General features: G+C 36.6%; 1 protein-coding gene and 1 non-coding gene across 3 annotated transcripts in view; one reads left to right on the top strand and one right to left on the bottom strand.

Moving 5' to 3' along the window:
* Positions 1 to 24,296, bottom strand: part of NUBPL (NUBP iron-sulfur cluster assembly factor, mitochondrial) — a 211,222-nt gene extending 186,926 nt beyond the window's left edge. The window contains exons 1-3 of one of the 2 annotated variants that reach the window (XM_069464071.1): positions 24,188 to 24,296; positions 23,487 to 23,634; positions 18,916 to 18,950 (exon numbers count right to left, since the gene is read on the bottom strand). In XM_069464071.1, coding sequence (XP_069320172.1) covers positions 18,916 to 18,950; positions 23,487 to 23,634; positions 24,188 to 24,295 — 291 coding nt within the window. In that variant the 5' untranslated portion in view covers position 24,296. Of the gene's footprint in view, positions 1 to 4,843; positions 4,962 to 18,915; positions 18,951 to 23,486; positions 23,635 to 24,187 lie in introns of those variants that run through there. The other variant, XM_069464075.1, reaches the window with a different exon arrangement.
* Positions 12,942 to 13,048, top strand: LOC138380989 (U6 spliceosomal RNA). Its single transcript, XR_011232947.1, has one exon. It is a non-coding gene; the product is annotated as a U6 spliceosomal RNA (small nuclear RNA).
* Positions 24,297 to 25,069: the final 773 nt, after the last annotated feature.

Below are 25,069 nucleotides of genomic sequence, written 5' to 3'. Positions count from 1 at the left end.
TCAATCTACATGAAATGTCCAAAATAGGCAAATCTATAGAAACAGAAGTATACTAGTAGTTGCCTAGAGCTTGGGTACATGGGGGAATAAGGGGTGAAAGGCTTATTGGGGGTAATGAAAATGTTCTAAAATTGGTGGTAATAGATATGAAACTCTGTGAACATACTAAAAGCCACCAAAGTGTACACTTCAAATAGAGGAATTGTACAACTTGTGACTTATATCTCAAGAAAGCTGTTTAAAAAAAACTGCTAGGACTCTAGTCAATTATGACAATTAGCAAGACCTAATCAAAGATATATAGTACTTATTAATATCAGTAGGTAAAACAGTACAGGCTGAAAAGTATTGTGCTTTTCCATCTTGACCAAAAGATGACTGGAAAAGTCCAACACATTTGTCAATTTTCATAAGCAGGGGCAATTCTGTATACCAAACTTGAAAACATACATACTATTATTCAAATGTATTAGGAAAATGTATCTGCCATCAATTCAGTTATACAGTCAAGAACCTGGAATGAAGGTTACCCGTGACCCTTCCTCTCCTCTTTCATATCTAATTCATAACCAACACCTACCACACCTACCAATTTTACCACCTCCTGCATTTCCAGTGCCAACACCCCAGTCCAAGACATCACCATACTCTCCTGCTTAGGTTTCAGTAGTAGCCTAAAATGGTCTCCTGTGTTCACTCTAACATCCCTCTATTCTCCATGCAATAGTAATTTTTAAGCAAAACTGATCAAGTCCATACCCTGCTTAAAATTGTTTCCCACTCCCCTTAGGATATATAGGGAGTAATAGTGGTTGGAGGAAGGCAGATGTAGTTAATATTACTCCCTCAGGGAAGTCTCTCATCTCTCAGATTAGGACCAGCATCCTGTTATATGCTCTCCTGACAATAGGATTTCTCTTTGTAGCACTTACGATAGAAAAAACTTAGAATGTTTTATTCACCACTCTATTCAAAATTCCTACCACAGTGCCTGACTTATAGTAGGTAGTCAATAAACATGCTTTGAAGGAATGCCTTGGGTTATCCAGTTTCACAAACTAAATTATACAACCACAGGCTATATGATGTAATGGGCTAACCTACCCAACTCTGGCAGAACAAAAACCAACAGTAACCAAGAGAAATGAAAGAAGTTGTCTGCCCTATCCCTGCTCTATGAGCCTCAGCAATACTCCCTCTGCCACCACTGATTTACTACTGCCTATGTCATATTTCCTGCAGTGTTTCATAAGACATGCACTTAACAGCTGGCTTCCATCTTCCGTATCTAATCATGTATAAAAATAAAACATCATTTATATTATCACAATCATTTCCATGGCAAATATGAAAATGTCAGAGCCCTAACTCAAGGACTACGAGGAAAAATAGCAGCCTTGCAGGGGATTTTGTCAGAGGCAGATGTTAGCTACTCAAGTTCCATTTATAGGACTTGTTTCCAAGCAAGACTATTCTTTCTTTCCTGACTTCAATTTCCTCCTTCAAAAATGACATTTGGTATACTCTCTAGATTCTCAAATTTCCCTTTTTCTTTTAATTACAACATCCTTTAGCAACACGAAACCAAAACCCTTTTTTCTCCATTATAAAAACTATTTCTACTACCAGACTACTTTTGCAAAGATTTGATGCTCAAAACATGTAATACTTATAATGGGGAAAATTCTTTCAAAAGAATTGGTATTCACAAGCTCCATGGTACAACCATTATAAAGACAAAATTGGGAGCTAATCAAGCTGAGCAAGTCTCATTAAATGGAGAAAAAACAAGTGATACTAAGATTTGCTTCTTAAGTACTTGGTCAAATGCCTATGAACCACAGTGTCTAGGAAAGTTCTACCCCCGTATTGCTGCAAACATCCCTCTTGTTCCAAATATTTCCTCCACCCCCATCTCACCCCACCAGAGTGGTCTGATCCCTCTTTTGAAACTTAATCCTTTGGAAAAGAAAAGACACCAGTAGTCTAACTAAAAAGGCTAAGCCTCACTGTTGTTAAAGAAAAAAAAAGTATACAAATTTTCCCCAAAACATTCTTCCCCTGGATAGGTGCCACCCTTAGTCATGCGCAGCTGCTGTTAGCTCACTAAAATATTTCATTCATAAACAAGCCCCCTCTATCCTATTATCACAAGCAACTATTAATTTCCAAATTGCCCCTATAAAATTTCTATTCTGTATAGTTTCTAGAAATAACCATTCTAGTCAGTACCCAATTCACCTTGACACGAAATTTTTTTAATGTCTCAGAGTACTAAAAGAACAAAGCTTAACACTATTTTAAGCCAAAGAAAGTAAGAGAATTGGCTAACAAAATAGCAAGCAAACAACTGCTTAAAGTCAATGTGCTATACCAATTAGAACATTTAAAACCAATGCCATTTTTTAAAACTCTCTAATTTATCACAATTTAGCAATTTAGATAAATCTTAGAATATATGTATTCCTTTATCACAACTTTAAATTGTACCACTAATGAAAAGACTATTTTCTCAAGTCTCCTCTTACTTCCCGAGTGATCTTACTCAGTTCCATAGCTTTAAATGTCACACATACTCTGAGAACACTCAAATTTAAATCTCCAGCCCAACCACTTCTCTGAGCTCTGGACTTAACATATCCACTTGGGTGTCTATTGAGCATTTTAGACTTGTGTAAAAAAAAAAAAAAAAAAGAACCGACTTTAATCCCTAATCTCTCCTCCTTTTTCCATCTTTTTCATCTCATGAAATTTCACTATTATTCACACAGTTGAATTTCACTATTATTCACACAGGTGAACCTTTTTAGGTTCACCAAAGAACCTAAAAAGAAGTGAAATTCTGATATATGCTACAACATGGATGAACCTTGAAAACATTTTGCTAATGAAATAAGCCAGACACAAAAGGACGAACATTGTATAATTTCACTTATATGAGTTACTTAGAACAGTCAAACTCCTAGAGACAGAAAGTAAATTGGTGGTTACTAGGGGCTGGGAGTAGGCAGAAATGGGGAGGTGCTCTTTAATGAATACAGAGCTTCAGTTTGGGATGATGAAAAAGTTATGGGGACAGATAGTGTTAATGGTTATATAACAATGTGAATGTATTGAACTGTACACTTTAAAGTCATTAAAACGGTCAATTTTATGTTATGTATATTTTACTATACAAAAAACAAAAACAAAAAGAACCATCTTTTTCCAAGTCATCAGCAAGTCCTCCTCACTCTATCTTTAAAATATTTTTGGAACCTAAGTAGTTACCACTACCTCTACCACCACAGTCCAAGCTATCATCTCTAACCTAGACTCCTTCATTAGCTACTGGCTAGTCTCTCTGTTTCCCTTCTTATTCCTCTACAGTCTATTCTCTATATGACAGCTAGATCCTTTTCAGGAGTAAATCAGACCATGTCACTGCTCTGGTGAAAAATCCACTACATTGTATTCAGGAAAAACTCCACATTTCCACCGCGGCTTATAAGGCTCTGCATGACATGTCCCTACCTACCTCTCCTCTAGTCCACCCTAGTCACACTGACCATCACCCTATTCTTCAAATAATTCAAGTTGATTCCACCTCAGGGCTTTTGTTCTTCCTGTGGCCCAGTTTCTCAATTCATTCAGACTTCTGCTGAAATGTCAGGTCTTCAGAGATCCCTTCCCTAACAACCCTATCTAAAATAGCACCTCCTATCACTTTCTATTTCCATACAATGTTTTATTATTTTTCATAACTCTTATTACTACTTAAAAGATATGTTTATTATGTCTCTTCCACTAGACTGTAAACTTCTTAAAGATAGAAACTTTGACCTTTTGACCACTGTATCTCCAGGATCCAGAAAAGTACCTGGTAAAGCACATGGTAAATACTCAGCAAATTCTCAAATAAATGAATAAAATTATCCTTATTTGTAGAAGCACTGAGTATTATACCCTTGATTTTCATTTCATACAATCAGACTTAATTGGACATTGAAGGAAAGCATGTCATTTGAAACAACCAAGAGGAAAAGCCTCAATCATCCAAATTCCCATTTTGCCTTTCAATCAGGATCAGACCTTGAAAATGGAACAAACCCTTCACAATGTAATCAGTGTGGCTCACAACCCAAACCTCTATCAATGTGAACTTCACCTTCATTTTTAAAATTAACTCATTAAAAAACACTCTTCTATTATCACCACATAACCCCCCAGACAGTTTCTGCTCAGATCTTCCTCCTCTGTTCACCAGTTCCTCACTAAGGGAGTAGGAAGGACTGTCAAGATTCAGACACCTAAAGATTACTGTAAGTTTTCCCTTCTCTAACTTCAGCTACAGACTGGTCATTTCAGAAGATGTACTACTAGATGTCTACAAAAATCTGAATATTTAATTGCCTTAATTGCTCACAGATGGTTTTAACTTTTATGTCTCTGACACCACCACTTAAACCACATTTCACTTGGCAATTGTATGATAACATAATACTCATACCTTAATTTCAATGACAAGTTCCTCTCTATCACTAAACAGGTAAATGGAAATTTAGCATTTGTTATTCTGTTGCATACATCAGCGCAGAGACCAACAGACAAAATGACAAACCAATGGGATTATGCCCATCCAGAATGATAGTTTTCATTAATGTTTCTTGGCTGGATACCCTTCAGCTGCATAAAATGTTTTAAATAGCCTAATGGAAACATGCTAAAGACATCCTATTCTCCCTTAAGTAAGCAGTATTTTTAATCATTTTTAAAGAAAATGCATATGTAGAGAATAGGATTAGACAGGTTGGTCACCCTTTATTTAAGCCACACCAAATAACCCAATGGACAGCACTGGCACCTTCATCAGTTTCCACGGTGATTGGCAAAGAGCCCCATCACACTCCAGATAACATTCCAGCACAAATTTGAGAGCAAAGGCTGTTCCAGGGTTCGGAGTAAGGCTTATGCTTCCAGTTCTATACAGGAAAAATCGAAACAGAGAGCAACATTATCTCTTGCAGGGGATCTAGACTTCCTTCAAAGACTACCTGAGTATCTTCCTCCCTTTATTCAAGAATGTTACATTGTTTAAGAGCCACAGGAAATAATCCAACTTGTCATTTATTGCTCTTAGAAAATCCTAGCTTGTTATCTGTCCTGACAGTAATAAAATCATCTTTGAAAGCAACAGTAGGATAGAGTTCTTCCTCCCAGCTCAGCTGAAGAATAGGTGGTTGTACTTTATCACTCACTGAAGTAGAACATGCTGCCTGCTCTCTTTAAGCAGCCATTTAAGATTTTTAGAGAAGTACAATGGAAACTTATGTCCTTTTGGAAGACAAAAGGGAGACTTTCTGAATAAGCTTCTTAAGCAATCCATTCTCTGTAAAATTGGTTGATGTGGTTAATTTGGCAAAGCATTTGAGAGATGAAGAAGGAAGAAAGAACATGGTGAGAGGTTCAAGCTCATAATTATTTTGTCTTATTACACCAGCAATAAATAAAGGCTCTTTAAAAAATGTTTTCCCTTTCATCTGGACGCTCATTGACCCATTTCTGCACAGTGTGCTGACCCCAGCCCTTTCACATAGTACAACTGCCAAAAGTGAACTATCCACATGTTTCTGACCAGAAAGAAACAGGCTGGAACGAAATCTGTCCTGTGAAATATTTCACTGCCAAAATTAAAGCTCCAAAATGTCACAACCAAAAACAATGCTGTTCTGATTTCAATTTTATTCTCAGAGCCTCTAATCTTATCAAAGCTTCTTTTAAATCTAATACTTGCCCACTTCGCTAAATTTTTTGGCACATAAGTGTAACATTTCAAATATAAGTTTTTGGCTATTGCTGTATGTTTTAACTGAAATAAAAATGTTGAAGCACAGGGTGTAAACTCCCTTATTTAAAAGCTTCTCTAAACCTAATTCTCTCAAGGCAAGAATGGCTCCCTGGTAATCATATGGACATTTTAGAAAACCCAGTATCTCATTCAAACCTTTGAGGAATTTTACCAAAGTGTGATCTATTTTCAATCACTTAGCATTTACTATGTAACAACGAACCAGGCAATGGTGGCAGATGATTTAAGATGCAGTCGCTGACCTTGTGGAAGTCATGGTCACTCTAATAGCATGAGATAAACGTATGAACCAATAGACGGGAAAGTGACATTATTTGAAGCCACCAAGAAGGTTTTACAAAGGAAGTGACATCCAACCTGAGACCTGAAGGATGACAGGAGCTGGGTGATGAAGGCAAGGAAGACAGTGCAAACGAGCAGTACCGGCAAAGTCAAGTACAGAGTGGAAAATTAGACAGAACCACCCTCTAAGAACTAGGCTAAACAATTTGGACAGAGGCTGCATGCAATAAAAACTACCCTATAATCAATATGATGAATCATTATTTAATTTAAGGCAGGTAAGGTTAAATAGAACAATTAAGAGATTATGGAAAACTCTTAAGTGAAAGATGGTAAAATTCTTACCTACATTGATGATAGTGACGAAAAAGAGATATTTCTAAAACAAAAAAGGCTAGCATTTAGTGACTGACATATAGAAGTACAGTAGGATGGGAGAGATGAAAGACAAGAATGATGTCAAGGTTTCAAGTTTTTTGATACCCCTCTAATCAGAAGCAAGGTCTATGTCCCCTCCCCTTGATTTTGGGAAGACACATGACTATTTCAATCAAGAATCCATCCTAACTACCAAGGCTAAGTCACAAAAGGCCATACAGCTTCTCCTGTTTTACTGGGACACTAACTCTTGGAGCTCTCAGCCACCAACTAAGAAGTCCAGCTACACTGAGGCTGCCATACTATGAGGAAGCCCATGAAACATGGAGTAGCCATGTAAAGGCACTGTAATCAACAATACGAGCTGAACTGAGCCTTCATGTCATCCCTGTCCAGGTACCAAGCATGTAAGCAAAGAGCCTCCAGACAATTTTAGCCCCTAGCCATTTGAGTCTTCCCAGCTAAAGCCACAAATATTGTAAAACAAAGACAAAACAAGCCATCCTGTTGTGCTCTGTCCAAATTCCTGTCCCATAAAATGTGAGCATAATAAAATGGTGTTGTTTTATATCATCAAGTTTAGTGCAGTCTACACATCAATCAACAACTGAAACAGGTAGTGGTAACAGATGAGTGAATTATTAAGGAATACAGGAACAGGAGATTTAGGAGAGGAAGAAAATTATGCTGGTTCCATGTAGATAATTTAAATCTGACATATCTGTAGAACACCAAATGGAGATGTTGAGTCAACTATTGACCAAGAGGAAGTAATCAGTAAAGAGAAACCGAAGACAACAAAAAAGGAATTAATAAGCCAAAGTCCTAGAAAAGGCCAGAAACAAAGGATCAGAAGCCTATGTAGAGGTATCTGACTGCCATCTCTTCCTCTGAGGCAGGAGGAAAAGGAGGTAATGATAACTATATAGAGATACACTTGATGGGGGAGAGAACATTAAAGAAGTTACCAATGAAAAGCCCATTTTTCATACAAAATAGAAAGCAAGACCATGTGCTGGAAACAAAGAAACTAGAATGGGATAGAAGACTTGATGAGAGTAGAAAATATCTGGAAGAGCATCTGTAGTAAATGAGAAGTAGACTGGAGACAATCAAAGAATCACCAAGTCATAGAGAGCCTGGAACAAACTAGAAATCGCAATCTCCCAAATAGTCACTGGGCTATAAATTAACTAAGATAAGGACAGGGGCAGGGCTTTTTCAACTTTATATCCCCCACGCCAAGCAGAGTACCTAGGAGATGACAGGTCCTGAATAAACATTTGGTGAATCAATATATGAATGTGTGTATGCAGATATCACAATTATCAAATATATGCAAGAAAATTCATCCACTATGATGAATATTACCATTTCTTATCCTAAAAGAAATTCTTAGTTTTAGTAAAGACTTTTGCTCTATTATTACAAATATATTTTCTGAGTCTTTCAGCAGATGTAAAACATGTAAACTCAAAAGCACTTATAAAACACATTTCTTACCAAAAATTACCTTTGAATTGAAAAATGGAAAAAATGATTCTGTAATCGTTCTTTCTGAATCTGACCTCTTTCCCCAGTTTCCCCTGACTTTAAAATAACTATACTTTAAACAAAAATAGTACCCTCTCCCTCCAAAATGGCCAACCTTAACACTGAAAATAATATTTTTTAGAACTCATGACGTGTAAAGAAACAAAATACTTTTTATAAGAAATATATCTGTTGTATATACTTCCAATCTATAATGAAGACATTAAGAACGGGTTAATTTAATATAGTATAATCCCTTTACAATACTGGTGTTAAGGAAAAGATGAGCCCCCAACCTCATAAACTTGAACTAAGTGGTATACATCAGGACTTCCCACATGTGATTGTGAGAAACACAGTTTAATCCACATTTCATCCAAATTCACATCATAACAAGTACTCCAGATTATAATAATACGTAAAGCCTGGCATTTGGTGTACTATAATAGCTACTAAGAATAGTTCCTGGCCAGGTGTGGTAGCTCAAGCCTGTAATCCCAGCACTTTGGGAGGCCAAGGGAGGAGGACTGCTTAAGGCCAGGAGTTTGAGACCAGCTTTGGCAACATAGCGAGACTCCATCTCTACAAAAATTTTTTTCAAAATTAGCCAGGTGTGATGGTGTGTAACTGTAGTCCCAGCTTCTCAGGAGACTAAGGCAGGAGGATTGCTTGAACCCAGGAGTTCAAGGTTATAGTAAGCTATGATTGCACTACTGCACTCCAAAAACGTAATACATCTGAAAAAAGTGACATTATGTGATCGTGGGGAAAAAAATAGATATTTTGAGGTAAACACCAATGAAAAAGAATAACCAAAGAAACACAAACTCTTTAACAATGATACTGCTTCCTTTCTCATCTTTAAATCTAACTAAAATTTTTGTTAATGACTCATTCTAGCAATGGAAAATAAGAACTTAAGTTTTGCTAAAATTATCAAGTAAAATGTGCATCAACTTTTATTTTGAAATATTACTTACAAAAGCTTTTATTTAGCCACCAATACTAAAAATTTATTTAAAACTTAACTATGGGACAGCCAGTGTGCTGAGCACTTTACATACATTATCCCATTTAGATTTTAATTACTTCATTTGCTCAGGAAAAAAAGTATAATTTACATTGAACAAACCACAGACACCTTATATAACACTTGGAATTTTCCATGTATATTTTATTTATTTATTTACTCATTCATTCATTCACAACCACCCTTCAGTTAACATGTTCCGTGGTCATTATTAACATTTATCAAGAGCCTCCTATGTGCTGTTACTGGACAAGGCAGTGAGGATTACAAAAAGGAAAAAGACCAAAATTATTGTACCCCAAAGGTTCACAAAAGAGATAAGTAAACAAGCCCTTTAAAATAACATGGGAAGTGTTAGTCTTTACCTCAGAGCATCATAGCATAGAAAACAGAGAATAGGAATGCCAGAATAATAGTGAGAGAAGCCATCACAGAATATCCACAATATGGGCCTGAATAAGTCAGTGGCATTAAAGGAATGAAACGATAGGACACATTCTATAAAGTTTTAACGGTAGGATCAGCAGGAACAGGTGACTGTAATTTGGGGGATGGGAAGGAACCATATGACTCCTATAGTACAAAGACAGTTACAGGGAATAAGTGTTTGGTTTTACACTCGCTGAGTTTGAAATCCTTGTAAAGTCTGAAATGCTTTGTGAAGTTTGAAATGCTTATAGACAACTATACAGACAGTTCTGGCACCCAGGAGGGATATCCAGGCTAGTGGACGCATTTGGCCTCAAGGACACATAAGTAGTAACTGGAGTAGTGGGAAAAATTGAGATTACTAGGTGGAGTATAAAATGAGAAGAGGGCCAAGTAGAATTATGGAGTACAGTCATGCGCACCATAACGACATTTCAGTCAATGATGGACTGCACATATGACAGTGGTACCATAAGATTATAATAGAGCTAAAAAATTCCTATCACCTAGTGATGCCGTAGCCATCATAATGTCATAGCACAACACATGACTCATATGTTTACAGTGATGTTGTTGTAAACAAACCCACTGGACCACTAACAGTATAAAAGTGTGCAACAATGTTCTAGGCCTTCACATTCACTCACCACTCACTCACTGACTCACCCAGAGCAACTTCCAGTTCAGCAAGATCCATTAATGTAAGTGACCTCTATAGGTGCACCATTTTTTGTCTTTTATACTATGTTTTTACTGTACCTTTTCTAAGTTTAGATATGTTTAGATACAAAAATATTGACCATGTTACAATTGCCTACTATATTCAGCACAGTAACATATTGTACAGGTTTGCAGCCTAAAAGCAACAGGCTATGCCCTATACCCTAGGTGTGTAGTAGGCTATACCATCTAGGTTTGTGTAAGTACACCCTATGATGCTCACTTAATAAAAGTCACTTAATGACACATTTCTCAGGATGTATCCCCATCAGTAAGCAAAACTTAACTGTACAACATTTTTTAAGAAGCAGGAAAAAAACACTGTGTAGGCCACTAAGTCACAACAAATACTTCCATCCCATACCACACCTCAAAAAACAAAGCGAAAAAATACATAACTGTACTTACATACTTTGAAATCTGTCTATGCAATCAATTCATCCACGTATCAAACATTTCCTGTATATTGCTAAGTCACAGACATTGTGCTAGCTGCCAAGGGTAGCCAAGGATGAAGACAATGCAGTTCTTAATCATAAGAATCTAGCTTAAATAGTAGTATACGAAGTAGATTAAAAGCACAGGATCTAGGTTGGCATGCAAATCTTAGCTCTGCCATTTACTTCCTGGATGGCTTCAAGCAAATTACTTAACGTCTAGGTATTTCTGTATCCTCCCTACAATGAAGATCAAAATGGTACTTACTTCCATAAGGTTGCTATGAGAGTAAATAAGCTAAGAACCATGTCATGAGGATTAAAATAGTCCACATAAAGCACTTGTAATAGTGCTTGACACACAATAAATGCTCGATAATTATATTTATTATAAAAATTACCAGAATGGCTGCATGAGTATAATAATAATACAAATAAACAGTGTTACTGGATTTCATAAGACGGAGAAAGAACATTCACTTGGGGAGAATTCAGGGAACACTTCACTGAGTTGCCCCTGTAGGCAAGATCACCTCACACAGTGCCTTCATGTGAATTAGAAAGCAGCCCACAGGGGCACACCAAGAGGAGGGGAGCCTGGGTTTCTGTCATCACTCAATCGCCTCAACCAGCACCCTTGTGCAGGATATAACCAGCACAGCTATACATGGTAGCCTGAAAGACACGACATATAAAGCTGAAGAAAGGTGAAGCAAACATTCCTGTAGAAATGTGCATGATTACAAGCTATCAAAAGCATAGGATATCCAGCCCAGACTGGCTTTGGCAAGTCTCTCAGATTAGCTAGAGCACAGGAACCATTTAGAAGAATAACTAAATTCAGAAAGGTAGGCTGGAGCCAGATGATAGAGGACCTTGAATACCAGCAAAGGCATTCAGCTGTGACTCTGAGCAGGAGAATAATGTGATTCTAACAGTAAGAGTAGTCTGGCATTATGTACTAGATGGATTTAAGCACAGGCAGGTAAGAGGTCACTGCAGTGGTCTACTAGTCTGTGAGTTCCTCAAAGGCAGGGATTATGTCTCATTTACTTCTGTTTCCTCCAAACTAACACAGTGCTTGAGACAAACTAGGTACTCAATAATTGTTTGAGGTATAAATTAATGAATGAGCCAAAAGGAGATAATGTGAGCCTTAATTACAGTGGGAATAGTGAAAATAAAGTGACAGATATTGGAAAAATATTGCAGAGATAGAAACAAGGATATTTGCTGGCTGATGAAATGTGGCAAGGATAGAGCAGAATCAATAAAGACTGTAAAACTGATAAATATTACATGGACTGCATTATAGGCTTCTGTGAAAATCAAATATAATTATGTTCATGAAAATGCTCTATTAAAAAAAAGACTGCTTTTCTCAGGAATAAAAACTAGTCATCTTGGACAGATGTACTACTATATTTGACAGTGAATATATCTTCTCATCTTAAGACATTTGTCTTTCTTTTGTCTTCACTAGGTTATAAAATCTTTAGGAGTAAACAGTGTGAGGCTAGGCGTTGTGGCTCATGCTTGTAATCCTAGCACTCTGGAGGCCAGGCGGGAGGATTGCTTGAGGTCAGAAGTTCAAGATCAGCCTCAGCAAGAGCGAGACCCTGTCTCCACTAAAAATAAAAAGAAATCAGCAGGACGACTAAAAATAGAAAAATCAGCCAGGCGTGGTGGTACACGCCTGTAGTCCCAGCTTGGGAGGCTGAGGCAGGAGGATCACTTCAGCCCAGGAGTTTGAGGTTGCTGTGAGCTAGACTGATCCCACAGCACTCTAGCCCAGGCAACAGAGCAAGACTCCGTCTGAAAAAAAAAAAGAAAGAAAGAAAAAGAAACAGTGTGTCTACTCTGTTATGAAGCACAATAAAACTTTATTAAATATTGCTTTAATTAACACCTTCTCACAGAAGAAACTTACTGAACCACTTTCAGCTATATACCACCAAAAAATAAAGATACACACACAGATATACATATATTTATACAAATATATACATACATTTATATATACTAAACTTTTGTGAATATAATCTTAGCAAGCTACAAGCTTCCACAGTACATATTTATTTTTCTTTATATTCCCAGGGTATCTGGCAATGAGTGTTACAGGTGTTCAATAAATATTTGCTGAACTAAATTGAACTGAAATGAATTGACTCAGAAATCTCACAGAGCTTATCAATGGTTTCTGATGGCCTTTATGTTTCCCTCTCCAGTCTCAGTTCTCTTCCACACTGTGCATCAAATTTACACTGCAAAAGAATGAGATCCAGTGTTTGCTTTGGTAGCACATATACTAAAATTGGAACGATACAGAGAAGATTAGCATGGCCCCTGCGCAAGGATGACATGCAAATTCGTGAAGCGTTCCCTATTTTTAAAAAAAAATGAAAAAAAAAAAGAATGAGATCCATAATAAGTGTGGTTTAGAAGAAAGAGAAAAGAGAAAAATCAAAAAATATGATTGTTAATATATATTATCAGTGGGGTACCAGTAAACGTTTAACAACCAGCTTGAGGTTGGGTGCCTCTCTGGCTGCCAGCTCTGATTTTCAGTGTTTGCCATGGTTTAAATACTCTCACAATGGCCTATTTCAAGCTAACAACATGATATAAATCCGTTTACAAAATTCACTGGAAATTTAACAGTCAGCTCTCACAGGCCAGTATGAGCTGGCTCTAGCACATCACTGCATACAATATTTAGATGCATAGTACACATGATCCTCAAATGTTGCTCTGCATAATACTACCTATCTACATCCCCAAAGAAAGTACAAAAGGCAAGACAAAGGCAGGGAAAATTTACACCCTATTCCAGTAAGGCATTTACCTTAATCCACAAAGTAGTCTTCTTTTGAATTGGACTTAGTGTCCAACCCAAAAAAATTTTTTCCCAGGCCAGTGACATTCAAACTTTTCTGATCATGTATCTCAATCAGCTAAAAAAAAAAAAAATGTCTGGGCATACATCCTCACTATGTTAATATATTTTTTATAAATTTATTAGAGATACTATACTAATATCACATAAATTAGAAAGCATACACAAGAAAAATTTTAAAAGATGAGATAAAAATTAATACAAATAGAAAAGAAAAATTTTCTGCCCACACCCTAATGGACTGTCTTACATACCTCCCTGTGGCTTACACAATCCACTTCAAAGATTACTAAGGACAATATGAAAAGTAAAATGAATAGCTTCCTGGACCTGTTTCCCCTAGGCCTACAACCTTAGCTCATTAGATCTTCCCATTCCAATGCTGAAAAAGAGGTACCAACCCATAGAAAAGATGGGAGAAAAGAGTTAGTAGGGTCTTAAGCAAACCTGGTTTAAGCAGAAACAGGTCTTACAATACCCCTCTTACAACAGGAGATACATAGAATAATTAAGACTGTGTGGCAATGAATCACCAGAGAAGCTCCAAAGACACCATCCTGACTGGAGCTTTTAACCTGTTAAAGTAACACATTCTAGCACCATGTCCAATAAATGTCCTTGGACCTAAGCCATCTGTAACAGCTCAGGCAAACAGAAGGGCTGAGAAGAACCCTGAGCTTCCCTCAAAGACCAAGCATGTCCTCTAAATAAGTATAATATTTAAAAAATCTTAAGTTGGGAAACAGACCACTGGACTATGGTGGACACATAACAATCATATAGGAAAGATACAGCTCTTCTTTTCTATACTCATGTAGTACTCTGGTAGATCAAATTTCAAAAAATTATTTAAGCCAAATTATTTAAGCTCCCTAATCATAAACACTATTAATCAAGTATATAAGCATTATTAACCTTCTTTCTTTTTTTTCTTTTTTTTCCTTTTTTTTTCCTTTCTTTTTTTTTTTTTTTTTTTTTTTTTGAGAAAGGGTCTCACTCTATCACCTGGGCTAGAGTGCAGTGGTGTCATCACAGCTCACTACAGCTGCAAACTCCTGGGCTAAAGTGATCCTCCTGCCTCAGCCGCCTGAGTAGCTGGGACTATAGGCGCACCATCATGCCCAGATGATTTTTCTATTTTTTTTGTAGGGATGGGGTCTCACTGTGTTGCTCAGACTGGTCTTGAACTCCTGGCCTCAAGAGATCCTACCACCTCAGCCTCCCAAAGTGCTAGGATTACAGGCATGAACCATCACACCCAGCCCCTCTTTCTTAAGTATATATAAACGTATTAAAGAGAACAAGATAGTAGTCAATCATAAAATAAAGTACTATATCACATCATCTTAGAATTATCACAATATTCTGATCAAATTTCTTGGCTTTTTTATTCATAATTTCTGCACTAACTTTGCTACAAAATATCAAAAAAAATTTTAAAAAAACACCATCAGGATAAGAGAATAGTAATGATGTTCTTAAGGGAGATTTTACAAACATGACTAAAAACACTTAAGGGATACTAAATGCTTTCTGAAGAGGTGGCCCGGAGATAGTCTTACTGCTTTTCCTTTCTTATTGCCAATTTCCCTGTCATGCACATCACATTAAAGATGAAGCTGTCCTCATCCTTATTGCCTGAAAGGAAAAAAGAGAAAGAGAAAAAAGGAAATTTCCCAAGCTACTACCTCATCAAGACTAGCAGCATTTAACATGAGAAAATTGACCCCTTTTTTAACTGTTCTTTTCATTCTTTGATCCCTTATTAGTTAATACATAATTACTTTACATTGTCTATAAGACTCAAAGCTTTGGATGAAAGGATAACCAAATTAAAAGAGGCCCACACCTACAAACTTATCTATCCTCCCATTCATTGAATTTTCCCTGTTTCCTTCCTTCTTTAAGGAAGACAAGGTCCTTCCTCCAGGGTAACTAAGTACCCTAATTATCATTACTAGAAAAAATGTATTACTAGCTCTTACCTCAATAAGGTTGCCTAAACATCTCTCTTTTCTTCCATATTCCATTGAAATAACCAGGGAAAAAAACTAGTTTAACATTGAAGAAAACCATAACCACACTAGAAAACTAAAAAGGGTGCCATTAGCAGATTAGAAATTTAAACATCTAAATCCATGGTTTAGATAGCTCAAACTTTAACATGCATCAAAATCACCTAGAGGGCTGGTTAAAACACAGACTGCACCCCAGTCTCCATCCACAGGGTTTCTGATTCAGTAGGTCTGGGGTGGAGCCTGAAGTTTTATATGTCTAACAATATCCCAGATACTGCTGATTTTGCTGGTCACCTGGGCTACATTATAAGAATCACCATCCTAAGTAAACAGAGATCATTAAGAAAAACACTTTTTACTAATTCTAATTAGCATCCTTAGAGAGGTTCAAGAGAATGGTACTTTTTTTTTTTTTTTTTTTAAGGAACAGCAAGTAGAAAATAAGAAACAGTTCTGGATAATAGGAAAAAAATATAATTTCTAAATTAAAAACAAATTTCAGAGGGGCTAAATAACTAAAATTCAATATAGCCATTTGAAAAATAGTCTTAGACATCTTTCAAAACACAGAGCAAAAGATAAAGGGATAGATATATGAGAGAAAAATTAACAAGCATAAAGGTCAATATCTACCTAATAGGTTTCTGGAGAGAGCACAAACACATCACAAAAAGTAATCAATGAAAAGAAGAAATTCTCCCTAAGCTGAAAGAGATTCAAGCCTTGATACCACAAGGCCAATTTCTAAGCAGGTAAAAATTTTTAAAGCCAACAACTAGACACATATTTGTGGCACTTTTAAACTTAAAAGACATAAAAAAATAAAACCTTAAGAGCTTTGAGAAGGAAAACGTAAGTGATTACAAAGGAATATGAATCAGACTAACATCAGACATTTCAACAGCATACTAGAAGGAAACAGAATGTTGTTTTCAAAGTTCAGAGAGAAAATTATTTTGCACCTGGAATTCTCTAGTTAACTGCAATCTAGTTTAAATTAGCAAATATGAAGGCAAAATAACAACATCTTAGAAATTAAAGAACTAAACAAATTGTCTTCCTATCCATATTAGTTTCCTACTTCTGTAAAAATCCACAAAAATTCAAATGGATCTCAGTGAGCTAAAATTAAGGTGTGGGCAGAATTACATATCTTCTGGAGCCCCTAGGGAAGAATCCTTTTGTCTTTTCCAGCTTCTAGAAGCTGCTAACATTCCTTGACCAGCAGTCCCCTTCCATCTTCAAGGCCAGCAATGGTGGACTGAATCCTTCTTACATCTAATCACTTTGACTCTGTCTCTCCTGCCTCCTCCTTTCACTTATAAGGACCCTTATGATTACATTGGACCTGCCTGGATAATCTAGGATAATCTTCTCATCTCAAGATCTTTAACTTAACCACATCAGCAAAGTCCCTTTTGCCATGAAAGGCAACATATTCACAGGTTCCAGGAATTAGGATGTGAACATCGTTGGCAGGACGTTATTTAGCCCATCAAACCATACAAGGACTCAAGGATGTCCCCAGGAAAAAAAAAAAAAATTCAAGAAAGAAGACAAGATGGAATATATGAAAATAAATCCCCCATAAAAGGAAAAGAGTTGAAAAGAAATTTAAAAAGAAAAAATTTGACCTTGACATTGCAATCTTCTCATTCTAGAAGCACAACTTTAAAGAAACATGATTATATTTTCTTCTGTAAAAGTCTATTTATGCTGCAGTGAATAAAATTTACATAGTCAAAATATTATAAATGTTGTTTAATAGTTTCCAATTTTTACAAGTAACATATAGCCAAGCATCAGAAGACATGAATACCTATGTGCCTAGTTTTCTGGGTTCTGGCAGATTCTGGACACCACACATTGATAACATACTTGTATAGATACCACACATTATTTTTTCATATATGCTACTTAATAGGAACTTATTGGAAGTTACATAGTAAGGGTAGAAAATAAGATAGAAGCATAGCCACAGCTAAACCTATTAAATGATTCTTGCCTGTATTTTATAAAATAGGAATGAAGGATAAATTAAAATCAATTTTTAAATATGTATGCATTTTTATTAACTAGCTGATAATTTATGGAGCTGCATAATACATTCAATGTTAATTTTTACTTTTAAATATCTAAAAAGATAGATAAAATCTAACATTATTGAGAATTTTAAAAAGAGGTACTCTCAAAAACTATAGCTGAAAAAAAATGAAGCAAACTTTTAGGAGTACAATCTACAGTGTGCATACCTTTTGACCTAGTTGCTTTACTTTTAGGAATCTAACCTACAAAAATATCATCACTTAGTATATAAGAACTTCACTGTAGCATCATTTAGAATAGGAAAAAAATGTGAACCAATCTAAATATTTCATCAAATGGAAACTGGTTAAATATATTATGGCCCACCATTAATGGAGCAGCCATTAAGAATGAGGTATAACATAGAAAGTTGTATGCACACACATACACAAATATGTATTTTTAAAAATTTTAATATGGACAGAGGAAGAGCTAAAAGGATATACATAAAACTAGAGCCTACAGTTAATCCTTTGGAAGAAAATGGGGTATATTAACTTTCAATTTTATATTACACACATATTCTGTTTGAATTTTGTTTCAATATATATACATTACTTTTAGAACATCTTTTACATTTAAAAAAAACCTGAATTACTAATACTTAAAAACTGAACTCAGAATAATTCTTCTGTAGATCATAAATGGGAAAATTGGCTTAGGATATGACCTCCATGCAAGAACGCCAAAGCCTTTTGTGGGACATATAGCAAACAATATATGGTCAACACTTAAATGCATCATTATTATTACTTTTTTTTTTTTTTTTGAGACAGAGTCTCACTTTGTTGCCCGGGCTAGAGTGAGTGCCGTGGCGTCAGCCTAGCTCACAGCAACCTCAAACTCCTGGGCTTAAGCGATCCTACTGCCTCAGCCTCCCGAGTAGCTGGGACTACAGGCATGCGCCACCATGCCCGGCTAATTTTTTCTCTATATATTTTTAGTTGGCCATATAATTTCTTTCTATTTTTAGTAGAGACGGGGTCTCGCTCTTGCTCAGGCTGGTCTCGAACTCCTGACCTCGAGCGATCCACCCGCCTCGGCCTCCCAGAGTGCTAGGATTACAGGCGTGAGCCACCGCGCCCGGCCTGCATCATTATTATTAAATGTAACTAATACTGATGTCAGTTTTTTGAGTTCCTTAGAAACACGCAACTGATTAAAACTTCTGAAAGAGTAAATGAAAAACACCAATATGCTCTTTATCACTGCCTTAAAAACATTTTAATAAATTAATATTTCTATTAACAAACACCTACCGAATCATTCGCCGCTAGTGCAAGTGCAAGGTTCACTGTAAGAAACAAAAAAGTAATTGAATTTAGTAACTTTCCTTCTATTAAAGTTCATTTTGTCTGTTAATATTTTCAATGTAATAAACTAAGCAAAGAAATTTTTAATATATCTCCCTTACTTGTAAAGAACAAGGACATGGAGAGAAACAGAAAGTAAAAGGTAAAAAAGAAAGTAATTTTACAACATAAGCAATAGACACATGCCCCAAAATTAACATTTTCAATAATCCATTTAAAATTTGTTACAATTTTGTTCAAATAATCACTTAGTTTTTTAAAAAAAGAATGTTAACAGAATACATAGTTATTTCCAAAAGTGTATTTTGTAAAAAAATTACCTTTTGATAAATAAAAATGGATATGATCCTATAGCCTTTTAAAAATAACTGCTGCAGGAGTTCCAAATAACTAACTCATAAATGCCCAGTATATGAAAGGCTGGACCACTGTGCACAGAGGGAAGGGAAAAGGGTAAAAGGTAGAGAGGTAATATATGTTCCCAAAACTGCCTATGCCAGTGAATTCCAGAGACATAAAGGAAGAAAGTAGTAGTCCCAAAGCCAGCTTTAGCCCAGCAATATGGATATGCTACATCTGAAAAGAGAGTTCCAAAAGTAACACACTTCCAAGACTAACAGACTCTTATAATTGAATCACATTTCCTTACAGAACAATGTTATCAATTATGTCAGGGTTGTTTCCTTTAAAGTAGTTAAGAGCGTAAGTTTTTAAGGCAGATCTGGTTCAAACCCCAACTCCACTACCTTCTTTTTTTTTTTTTTTTTTTTATTTTATCTTGTTATGGGGGATACAGAATTGCAGGTTACATATGTTGCTCCTGTACCGCCTTTCCCCCCAAGTCAGAGCTCCAGGCGTGTCTGTTCCCCAGGTCATGCGCATTGCACCCATCATGAGGTATATATCCCTCCCTTTCCCACCCCCCCTTCCCGAGTCAGCACCACCACTACCTTCTATTGTGTAACCTTGAATAGGTTATTTTATCCATAAATCTGTTTCCTCTTCTGTAAAAGGAGGATAATTCCTACATCATACTGTTGTGAGGATTAAACGAAACACTAAGTACTTAACCTAGGGCATAGAACTTGATAAATTCATTTTTATAAATTATAAAACAGGACGGGCCCAGTGGCTCAGGCCTGTAGTGCTAGCACTTTGGGAGGCTGAGACAGAAGGGTTGCTTGAGGCCAGGAGTTTGAGATCAGCCAGAGCCAGAGCAAGAGCCAGAGCAAGATGCTGTCTCTACAAAAAAATATTAAAAAGTTAGCTAGGCATGGTGGTGCATGTCTATAGTCCCAGCTACTAGGAAGGCTGAGGCAAAAGGATTGCTTAAGCCCAGGAGTTTGAGGCTGCAGTGAGCTATGATCATGCCACTGAACTCTAGCTGGAACAGGAGAGCGAGACTCTGTCTCAAAAAAAAAAAAAAAATTATAAAAATAATTCTAAATTTCAGGCTCAGCATAGGTTAAACGTAACCCAACTTTAAAGCAGAAACTTTTAGAGAGTAATTCATCTTAAAGTTAGGTTTTATCTGCATTTATACAACAGAATCACAGTGCATGATTGGTATTTATCAAATGTTATTCTAATCCAAACTATCTCTAGCATATACATTCGAATGGGAAGTATTTTGAAATAGTTTGGGAGAGGAATAAATACATCTAAGGGAAAGAAATATAATACCAACAGAGTTGCATGGAAATAACTTATTTCAAAGGCTTAGGTATGCCGACAGAGCTGTTATGAAAAAGTATAGGCCAGCTGTCTGGGACAGATGGCATAATGTTAACAGAAGGAAAGTAAAGAAGGAACATTTACAGAAGCACCTACTGTATGTCACACACTGTACACTTTCTCATATATTTTCCTATTTAGATGCTTTCACATTCCATAACAACAGATCACCTTCCAATTAAAAATAATAAAAAATCTATTTTAAACAAGTACTGGCCTACAGACCCAACAAATTGCATTGCACAAAACCCAAAGAACTGATGGCTACAATCGTGAAAATACTTTCTATCTACTCCAAGGAATCACAGATCATGCAAAAGGATTCATACCACTGAAAACAGGAAAATGTACTCTAAATTTTCAAAAAACAGGAAGAGGTAGTTTCTAGAACCAAAAACTAAGAGCTTCTAAATTTAAAAAAAAAACATCAATCAGATGGATTTTAGGCCCTTAGGAAAGAAAGCAAAAATGTATAGGATATTGCATGAATTCATTAAAAACAGGTTGGTCTGAGTGCAGTGGTGTTTACAACTAATTGATCACAACCAGTTAGAGATTCCTTTGTTCCTTCTCCACTCCCACTGCTTCACTTGACCAGCCTTTAAAAAAATAAAAATAAATAAAAATACAAATCACTAATCTTTTAAAATAATAATATAGTGTCTATCAAATAGTAATAGATTAGGGGTCTATCACAAATACAATATTTGGTAAATCTTAATGTTTTCAAAACATCTGACAAATTCTTCCACAATTCTCTTCTGGTCAAAATAGGGGAAAAATGGAGCTAATAACACTTTATAGTTGGATTTGTAGCTAGTTGTACAATCATAAAACTGCTATAGTTGGAAAGTACCAAATATGGCTTCAAGTCAACACACAAAATCTCTAGTGATATTCACAGAACTCTGTACCTGGCCCTTCTTATTTCAAAATGCCATTGACTTCAATGGAACTAAAGAATTTTAAGAAAAGAAAAACAAAAGAATTTTAAGGTAAATATATGCTCCAACTTTAGGTAAATAGTCTGAAAAAGACTCAAAATATAAAATATCTTGTCAGTCTAGAAACTCTGTCAAAATTAATAATAAGGATAATTTTTTAAACATCAACTACAAAAAAGATCATTTGGGTAGACCTGAATTAGCAGCCATTCCTATTTGAAATGATTGAAAATTCAATATGAGGCAATAATAAGACATGAGTGCTTTATGATTCCAAATTAATAATATAAGTTACAAGGGTATAATACAAGTCAAAGGGTACAAAATTGCAGTTATAAAACGAATAAGTTCAGCCAGCCTAATGTACAGCATGGTGACTACAGTTTACAGTTAATAATGTATATTTGAAATTCACAAAGAGAATAGAGAGTAGGTTTGTTTTTTTTTTGTTTGTTTGTTTGTTTTTGAGACAGAGTCTCACTCTGTTGCCCAGGCAAGAGTGCCATGGAGTCAGCTTAGCTCACAGCAACCTCAAACTCCTGGGCTCAAGCAATCCTCCTGCCTCAGCCTTCTAAGTAGCTGGGACTACAGGCATGCCCCACCATGCCCAGCTAATTTTTTCTCTATATATTTTTAGTTGTCCATATAATTCTTTCTATTTTTAGTAGAGACGGGGTCTCGCTCTTACTCAGGCTGGTCTCGAACTCCTGAGCTCAAACGATCCACCCACCTCAGCCTCCCAGAGTGCTAGGATCACAGGCATGAGCCACCGCACCCGGCCGAGAGTAGAACTTAAGTATGCTTTCTCATCACATCGCCACCCCCCTCCCCCAAAAAGGTACTGTGAGGATGAAGATACGCTAATTAGCTTGATTGTAGAAATCATTTGATGATGTACTTGTATCAAAACATCATGTTCTACACCTTGAATACATACAATTTTTATTTGTCAATTATTCCCCAACAAAGCTGAAAAAAAATAATACAAGTTACTTCTGGTGAGTAAAATTGGGAGTAGAGAGATTCTCCTTTAATTATTAGACTGGAATAATGTTTTTAGAAATAAAAGTTTTCTTTGGAAAATTTTTGGGAATATCTCGTTGTTAGTCTTGGCTGTTAACTCATTTCTGGTGGCACTTCTTATATGGGTTCTGAAAGTAGTATTGCAGCGACAATGAAATCTACAATCAATAAAAAGACCCACCAAAAGAAATTCTCTGCTCTTAATATGTTAATATAAAAGACATAAAGATTAGATGACATCTTAAATAATTAAAACAATCTTAAATCTTTTCACGCATTTTCAAATATTAGATCTATGTTGACTTTATAAATGGTGAAAATTGTATTATGGTTAAATAAAAAAGGCACAATAACAAACAATCTCATTGCAAATATGTAGCTATCTACATTGATAAAGACTGAAAAAGAACACCAACGAACAAAAATAATTTCATATTAAAGTTACTAGATGTTTTAAAAATAACAGCAACCTATTACTGAGCACTTGCTATGTTGGAGACACTGGGCTAAGTGGTTAGCTTGTTTAATTTGCATAACCATCCTGTGAAAGACGCTATCATGCCCATTTTACAGTTAAGTAAACTGAAGATCTGCTGGGCAATCTGATCACTTTTTCCTCAGTTAAGGGGTAGACGACCTGGTTACCCACCTAGCTTTGTCCAACCTCAAAATGTAAGCTCCTAAGTACTACCAACTCTTGAAACTAAGAACTTCACAAATAAACTTGTTCAAAAAACAAAACCATAACTTTAATAGTATGCACTTGCCAGTTGGCATAAATTCTTAATCAGGATAAGAATTAATATCCTATAATACCTGCTGTAGTAGACTTTCCAACGCCACCCTTTCCAGAAGCCACAACTATAACTTGTTTAACACCTTCTATCGGTTTCTGCTTTGGAAGTCCTCGGGACATGATTTGTGTTCTTCTTTGTTTTAGTGTCTCACTCTCAGCACCAGATAACTTTAAAAAAATAAAATATAAAACGTTTTAACTAAGACATCTCCATTACCACATTGTAAAGTAAAAACAATTCGGGGTTTGCGATTAAGAGGGCTTTCATTTCTAATTCTGTTCATCTCCACTTTAGTGATATTTACCTACTGCTAGTGATACCAATTATAAAGATACATTGCTTAAATTGAAATTTATCTGCCAGGATACACTGACGTTAAAAAAAAAAATGGAAAGTAAATAAGCTGCCTCTTTGCGGAGTTAAATCTTACACGTGTTTTCCTTCTCTTTATCTTATTTACTAAATAACTCAAAACCAATAAGGCAACGCGGCATATATCTATGTTCTAATCACGCTTCACGTCCCGCCAAACCTCAGCCTGGTCCTACTGGAGGCCTGCCTGAAAAGCAAGGACGTCCAGCAGACTGAAGGGGTCTCATAGAGCCGCCAAGTGGGCGTGGGCCCGCGAGTCCTCGCCCAGAGTCAATACCAGTGCACCCGAGGCCCTGCAGCGTAGCAACTCCGTCCGCCCGCCTCTCCCTGCCCTGCAGCACCACGGACCTGGCGCCGACAAACCAACGCTCGGCTTCTCCCAAGCGGGGCGGTGGCCCCGCCACCAGGTCGGAGTACCACCCCACCAAAACGCAGCAAACGCTGCCAAGTTCCCATGGCGCGGAAAGCTGCCCTGGGCCCTGCTGGGAAACCCTCTCGGCAGGCGCAGGGTGATGACGTCACCGGGCACCTCTCGGCTCCCTCTTCCTAGCGAACGGCCTTCGTTTTGCCATAGTCTTGTTTGTAGCCAGCTACCAAACATTTTGCAGCGTTTTACTAAATGTGAAGCGTTTTAACATACATCTCATTTGACCGCTATAGAAGTCCAGGAGTAAGGCAGAAGACTCTTACAAGTATCCTCTTTTTATTAGTAAGAAAACTGAGACTTGAAAAGTTTAAAGATACTTGACCCAACTTAACAGAGAGAGGAAGTGGTGGAACTTAAAAATGACTCCAGGATTTCTTACTGCGCAGTATGTGGTCACTTAAACACTGCCATTGTTAAGGGTTTTGCCTCTTTTTTTTTCTTGCGTGATCTGTAACAATAGTCTGCTTTGTGTTGGTATTCACTGCTGGAGTGTCTGGCATTTCCCTAAAAGAGAGGTCAGGGTGCTTTACTAGATTTGAAAAACTTTAGTTATATCAGAAAGCAGGTGTAATGAAGAAAGTTTTGCTCAAGAGGAAATCTGACTGAGTGAGCCCGAGCTTGAGGGAGGAGATGGAGTTTATCCTAGTGGAAGAAAGGAAGTGTGCCTACAGATGCAGCAAAAGGGTCATCTGGAGTATGGGACAGTTTACCCTCGCATATTCCTCATAATACTTTCTAGGGTTGATTTTAATTTATTTTCATTTGCTTCTTATTCGTAGGTCACTTGTATCAAAGATACAAGT

Source organism: Eulemur rufifrons, chromosome 2 (genome assembly GCF_041146395.1).
Source record: "Eulemur rufifrons isolate Redbay chromosome 2, OSU_ERuf_1, whole genome shotgun sequence".
Taxonomy (NCBI): Eukaryota; Metazoa; Chordata; class Mammalia; order Primates; family Lemuridae; genus Eulemur; species Eulemur rufifrons.
The sequence above is the reverse complement of the archived record's forward strand: the minus strand, read 5'-3'. Positions and strand labels throughout refer to the sequence as shown.